This window comes from Acyrthosiphon pisum, chromosome X (genome assembly GCF_005508785.2).
Source record: "Acyrthosiphon pisum isolate AL4f chromosome X, pea_aphid_22Mar2018_4r6ur, whole genome shotgun sequence".
In the NCBI taxonomy this organism is placed as follows: domain Eukaryota; kingdom Metazoa; phylum Arthropoda; class Insecta; order Hemiptera; family Aphididae; genus Acyrthosiphon; species Acyrthosiphon pisum.
Genome location: NC_042493.1, coordinates 89193234 through 89200615, shown reverse-complemented (window position 1 = coordinate 89200615; position 7382 = coordinate 89193234). Strand labels below are relative to the sequence as shown.

At 28.9% G+C, this 7382-nt stretch overlaps 2 protein-coding genes across 3 annotated transcripts in view; one reads left to right on the top strand and one right to left on the bottom strand.

The window, feature by feature from the left end:
- The first annotated feature begins 1235 nt into the window (after positions 1 to 1235).
- LOC100573449 (REST corepressor 2-like) lies at positions 1236 to 4967 on the top strand. 2 transcript variants are annotated; one of them, XM_016804040.2, is made up of 6 exons: positions 1240 to 1939; positions 2838 to 2900; positions 2985 to 3056; positions 3115 to 3326; positions 3389 to 3562; positions 4908 to 4967. In XM_016804040.2, the coding sequence occupies exons 1-6, from the start codon at positions 1855 to 1857 to the stop codon at positions 4935 to 4937; spliced, it is 636 nt and encodes a 211-aa protein (XP_016659529.1). In that variant the 5' UTR covers positions 1240 to 1854; the 3' UTR covers positions 4938 to 4967. The 2 variants fall into 2 exon arrangements, with proteins under 2 accessions (XP_016659530.1, XP_016659529.1); XM_016804041.2 differs by lacking the exon at positions 3389 to 3562 and having other exon boundaries at positions 1236 to 1939.
- A 1594-nt stretch (positions 4968 to 6561) lies between these two features.
- Rbm34 (RNA binding motif protein 34) overlaps positions 6562 to 7382 on the bottom strand; it is a 6899-nt gene continuing 6078 nt past the window's right edge. The window contains exon 7 of the mRNA NM_001163100.1: positions 6562 to 6697. Within this exon, the coding sequence (NP_001156572.1) occupies positions 6635 to 6697 (63 nt within the window). The 3' untranslated portion in view covers positions 6562 to 6634. The remainder of the gene's footprint in view (positions 6698 to 7382) is intronic.

Below are 7382 nucleotides of genomic sequence, written 5' to 3'. Positions count from 1 at the left end.
CTCTAATTGTTGAGCTAACGGAGCTACACGTGTTCTGCTTTGCGTATAATTTGTTATGTTACGCACTTGTAAGACGGAGACAACAGATGCGGGTATCACGTCCTCTTAATATTGTTAATATAATTAATATAATTAATTGTCTATAATTGAATAAAAATATTTATTTTTTGTGAACTATAAATTATATCTATAACGTATAAGGTATACTGTATTACTGTAACTTGAACTCGAATTATAGACGTGAATATGTTTGAGGATATGGTTGTAGAGGGGACAAGGGGTAAATAGAGAGATCAAAACGAAGGGCGGCAAATTTTGATTTTGCCTGTGTACGCATTTTGTCTAGAGCCGGCCCTATCACTCCCTATAAAAAGCCACTATACTTATACACAGTACTACCCACAAACCGCAATAAATTATTAATAGGTTTAGGTACCAAAAAATAACATTTATAATCCATATTCATATAAACATCGTCAAATTCTTGACGATTGTCAGCGGAGTACAGCCATAGAATAGTAAATATAATATATTCTATGGTACAGCCAGTGATATACGTAGGTGTAATTAAAAACATGTAATAACAATCATTTCGGGAATATTGTCTATTGGCGATTAAAATTTGATAAGATGTAACGGGGACGCTGTGTAACATTTATATGTTATTTTACAATTTACATGTTCCCCGTTACAGACCCATCCAGGCCTGATAATTGATAAGCGTTCATTGGCCAATTATTTACTATTTTTAGTCGTCGCCCGATAAGCAGTAGGAATTGTGGGCACAATATTATTTACCGTGAAGGGAATAATATTATTATAAACACGCATACACGCTCGATATAAGTATGTAATAAATAAATAATCTTTGTTCGAAAATGATTTCATTTCGTAATACGTAATACGAAAAAAAAACACAGGGCGGGCAAAAATGGTCTCGCGCAAAGCAGTCTTTGCCATATTGTACATTTGTAAGACGGAGACAACACGTCATGATTTGTATGACGTCCTCTTGATTATTGTTATTCGAGGTGAATAGCCGATCGAGGTATAATGTAAAAAGTTAATATAATTAATAAAGAGAGAAACGAATACAAAGATCCGTCGAAGTGAAAACAGTGCTATTTTCAAAAGCACAAAATATAATATTATATTATTATATTATATAATATGACGATAGTTCGCGTCCATGCGTTTGTTCGCAATTACATCTTTACATTTTAATATTAAAATAAATGTCTCTGTCTTGATTTTTTTTAACAGACTTAACAGGCACTTAACCACAGATAGTAGTTGCTCATTTTCATCCGTTCGTCCAAAGTCCAAATTTCGATTGTCTGCGCCAAAATCTCGCGTAACTATTATAGGAGCAAAGAAAACTGCGTTCGTGCTTTCATAAAAAAAAACCTATAAGTTGGTTCAAGTGGTTAACAGGTAGGTAGGTACTAAACAAAACCCGTCCGCCGACCATGTCAATGATAATAAAATATAATAATAACATAGTACAATAATAATATTAGTCTAATCATAGAAATAATTGACAAAGTCCATACCGGAATAGGCCGGCAATAGGCGTGATAAAAGAAAGTTTACTTTACCGTGGGAATGTCACTATAAAAAACTGTTAGGTTAGCTAGTCAGTTGTACTATAGATGTAGTCGATGCGTCCACTCACGTGACTTTGTCATTTCAGCTCACTATTATCTCCGAATTGTCGTTGTTCTCTGTTTTTGATTCCCATCTCTTGTGTATGCGGTTTGGCCCGTGCCATGTCTATCGCATGGCTTTGAACCTCCGACTTAGTGTCTACTCGCCGCGGTACCTATACCTGCGCTAGTATTATTCGAAGGAGGTATGGCTCCCAACAGTTTACACAATTTGAAAAAGCGAAAGCGACCAGCACCGCCTGCGAATCTCGAAGACGAAAATTGTAATGACGGTAAGCGTTGTGTGCCTCTTTGTGTAGTAAGCGCTGTGACAGACTTTACGCAAGTTGTGCATGTAGTCTAATGTGGGTAGTCCATATAGGTACCCACACTACATTATTAGTAAGCTGTCCAATTCGAAGTCCAAGTAGTTTGTAGTTGAGGAGTTAGGTGTTTTGAGTCTAGATTAATATACAGCCGTAAGATTTTAGGGTAGCGGTCAACGGTCACCTGTATGCAGATAATTCTCATCCGTTATTTGGAGCTTATGGCTTTATGACTTTAAATTCCAAAAATATAATCTTAAAAGGAATTTTGTGTATCATTTTCAAGCCTTAGATTTAAAAATAAAAAATGTTATACATTTTGATATTGCTAACGGATTTAAAAGTATGAATAATAATATGTAACAATATAGGGTACTAGGACAATTTGAAAAAAGTTTATAATTACTATTTAGTTACCAACATAAATAATTTGTAAAAATTATACAATTATAATAAATACTAGGTACATCTAATATCACATAATTATATTTCTTAATTTTATAAAATCATTTTTAAGGGTTATTATTCTTAGTATAAACATTTTAATAACTCAGAAACTACTCATCAGAATTTTAATTTAGGTACATCGACATTTTTAAGAAAAAAATCCACTAAATAATTTGCAGTAAAATTGGTGGAGGTCTCATTTGAAAAATAGAAGTTTGTATCGCCACAGGACATTTTTTAAGTAATATTAAAATTATCAGAAATTTGAAAATATGGTCTTTAGGTTTATTTAAAAATTCAAAAATCAGAATTTGAATAAATGTACTATTCAAGGAAAAATGGGGATTAGCATGCTTGAATAATCACCCTGTACCTATAATTAAAAATGTAATTATTATAATTTATTTTTTTTGTTTAGAGGATCAAATCAGAGTGGGATCTGATTACCAGGCTGACATCCCAGAGCTTTTGTTACGTCCAGGTACGTCCTGTTATGAATATTGTTATTTTTATATAATCTGTATCAACATTGTTATGATTAATGTCATGATTTTATTACTTATAGAAAACAAGCATAAACAGCGTCCAAAATCACTTAAACTTTGGTTTCCACCCAAAAAAATCTCAGAAGTCCAATGTAGTAAAATCTCATTTTTTTATTTTAAGAAAATATATTTATAATTTATTTCTTACAGTAAATGATTACATATTGCTTTCAAAAAATAAATATAGTTATGACACTGAACAGTGTTTGGGCTTGCTTTACTGGAATAAACACAACTTGGAAAAGTCTATTCGTGATCTATCAAATTTTTCACCCCATCCAAACTGGTCGATTCTTGATAAGTCTAATTTTGAATCTGCCTTTAACAAGTTTGGGAAAGATTTTGTACAGATTAATAAAATGGTAATTAAAATACAATTTAATTTAATTATTTAAAACTCACATTTTACTTCATTGTTTTTTAGCTTCCTGATAAATCATTAAAATCAATAATATGTTATTATTATTCGTGGAAAAAAAAGAAAACTGAGGGGTGGACTATTAAATCAGTCAATAAATTAGAACATATTTGTGCAAGCATGATTGAGAATGGGCATAGTGATAAATCTAGTTCAGCAAAATCTGAGCCTGATAACACAGTAAATAAAGGATACATTAATTACATAGTAGAAGTTATATTAATTTTATATTTGTAAACTGTTTTAACTCTTTCAATAGCTCATTTAAGCAGAAAATTATTAGCATGTTTTCGAAATATTTCTTGACTGTTTATTTTTCCAACTTGGTTGATATCGACCTCCAGTCATTTAAATTACCGTTTATGATTTACCTAACAATTGTTACTTTTCTCCTCACAATGTTCTTCTAAAACTAGCTGCTCTTTAAAGTGTATAATCTCTAGGTCCCGGTGAAATACTCAGTGACTTTTTTCTCTTCAAGGACATATTACCTACTATCCTTTATTAATTTATGGTTTATTTTTCAAATACCCCTTGATCAGAAAATGTTCCCGATTTATGAAAATTTGATGTTATCAGACGTATTTTAAAATTTGAATGCTTAGTCATTTAACGAAAATATTTTAATCTCTCTTTTTAGATCCCATTCAGACAAAAATTAATCTTGTTTTATCAAACAAACAACACACCTTTCATCCAGACCATTCTACTACAATAGTTAACCTTACTTTTTGAACTATATTTTTAATGCTTTTAGGAAAGGGAAACGAGTAGATGTCATCTATTCACCTATACAGACTTTGTTAAGGTATTTGACTGTTAACCATAAAGTCTAAATTGTAATATTGAAAACGTCTGGTTTTATCAATCATCGTCTTACTTGGTTCAATTCATTTGTAGTTAACCCCCTTTGAAAGTCGAACCTCTCACCCGTATGATAAGAATTGCCAATGAAACTCCATCATTCCTCTTCTGAATTCTTCTTTAATTCAATTTATAATATACTTATAAATTGTGTAATTAATAATACATAATTATTATTATAGTCAATACTCATACTATGCCTCTGTTTATATTGCCATTGGGCTTACATTCTTAATTATTATAAATAAGATAAAATAAAATATTGAATCAGGATACAGAATGAAAATAATTATTCATTGATTTTTGTTGAAATATATTATGTTATTAACATAATGTTAATACATAGATACTTGGCATTAGTTGACTCTTCATACATACGATAAAACTACGAAGAATTGTTTGCTATTAAAAGTTGACACATCATAACCTTAGTTTTTGGTCAAGTTTTTTTTTTGAAAACATCTTGACTTATAAATATTAATATTGTTGGTTATTAGTTATTACTTTTAAAATATTATTGATATTTTTAAATTACACAATAATAATTTAATTTGTCTTAAATAATCAATTATTTATTCTGTAAAAATAATGAAGGTATTAGACCAATACTGTATAATCTCTACAATGTCCAGACAATATCCATTTTAATTTTGTTCGATAGGTTTTCACCACCACAAGACAAGTATGTTAATACTGATCTTATGTTAATGATGATCGTCAATCTATTTTATCTGGATCAAATAGTCAAGGAGAAACTATTTTATCAGCAATGGGGGATGAGGTTGTATCATTAAAATTAATAATTAAAACTAGTGATGAATAACTTTTTTTTGTTATTTCTAATGACAGATACATTCCGACAACCAAATTATTAGACATGTACATATGAAAATTAAACAAGATGATATTGTATATAGAAACCGTGCGTCCACTACGAGTTTCATTTTTCCTCGTTGGAACAATGGTAGAATTTTTCATGGTATACAAGATACAATCAAGGGGATGTTTACCATTTTAACATCTAAATTCTCAAAAATCATTATATAACCACAAGGAAGTACATACAATGTTACTGTGGCTTAATGTTTTACTGTTTTTAATTTTTTTTATTATTTTAATTGTTATTCAACTATTAATTATTATATAAATAATTAATTAATTTTTATATTAAAATAAAAATATTAAATTATGGATTGTGCTCATTAGATTTTGTTGATGTGTAACCAGTATTTCTTAAACCATTTTCTATAAGACTAATATCGTGCAGTGCATAATTCACAATCTATATGCTGCAGTATTAGGTATAATGTTAGTATAACAATATAACGGTAGTTTTTTTTTTTAAAACAATGTAGATTGAATATATTTTTTAGGTATGAACTTATAAACTTAAAAATTTAAATGTCATAATATTACCTTTGGGTATAGTCATTACTTGTATTGATATCACCGATTTATTCAATTATTTAATTATTTGAATAAACATTATTATTATTTAAATAAATAAAGTATTAATAACCTCTTATCTTAACACATTGAGCTCTACTAGAATTATCAAAGCATAGCCCGTGTCTCCACGCCAAAAATATGTCTGGTCGACTATTTCAGGGAAAATATAAATACTGACAAAAATAAAAACAAATTATATTGATAGCTTTTTGAGACAGTACCTGATTGCCTACAATATACTTCAAAATGTTAACTCATCGCCAGTCAAAATTATGAATCATCAAAGTGAGCACATAATTGTCGACACCGGCAACCTGGGCAATGTTTATAACAATTACTAATAAAGATTAAAAAGTCTGAAATATTAAAGTAAATCTTAAAATTTACAATATTTTTAATTTATATTGCTTGACATTACAAAAGTAACTTATGAGGACGACTGACACTGCTATGAAGCAAAAACTACATTTTGATAAGTTGTTTATAATATTTGGTTAACTTTTCATCTAAGAGTAAAAAATGTTTACATGATTAGTAGCTGTACACTAATGGCTAATGCTGTATATTAGATACAAGATATTTTTGTGTTATTCATATTCAGCACATTTTTTTTTTTTTATATTGATTTTAGTGCAATATTTAACCATTTTTGGAAGTAAGTTGAGATCATTGAGGGATTCTTATCAGGCCTACAGTCCTTTTTGGTTTTCTGATTACTTAGTACAACCTAAAAACTACTTCATATAATAATATTATTTTAATAGTACCTTGTATTTTAGCCACTTAAAGTATATATTAAGATATCATTACCATATTACAAATCTATATCTATGTATTGATTAAAATTAACAAATCATCAACTCAAATAGTGAATAAAAAATTTAATTAAAAAAATATGCTTTTGTAATTTTTTAATTTTATTAGTCAATTTAAATTAGATTAATGATTTAATTTTTTAGCAATCTTCTTTCTCATTAAATCAGTTTTTGATGGTTTTTGTTTCTAAAACAAACAGAAAAAAATTTAATTAATATTACATAATTTAATATTGAGTACTTATTCTTAAAAAAAAAAAATCAATTATAAATATGTGTATATTTTACACCACATAATAGGAACTTGATATACCTATTGATTTTGAAAAATTTAATATTATGTTTGTACATATACTGTATTCACAATAAAAGTACAACAGGTGGCAAACAAAAACATGCTGTGACATCAGCACATCCTCAGTACCATTTACTAGCAGTCCTCGGTGGAGGTCTGGTAACGACAAAATTTAGTTGAGTATGAACAAACTGGTAAAATTTTATTCTGAATAGATTAAAGTATATATCAAAAATATTTTAATAGGCATGGGTGTTGAATTTAAGAATAAATCGATGAATTAAAAAAATATATCAAGGACTTAATATATATTATCTTTTTTTAAATTCACAATAATGTAAACATATATCTGGAGGGTTAATGATAATCAACCAAATCAGGTGTAGAATTATCTATACCAAAAGCCAGTACTTGAATTCAGAAATCTATTCGTCAAAATATCAATCTCTCGTAATGTATTAAGAGGACGCTACGCCCGCATACGTTGTCTCCGTCTTACAAATGTACGACATGGCAAAAAACTGTTTTGCGCGGGACAACTTTTCTAGCACCATATTTGTATAGAGCTACCAAATTT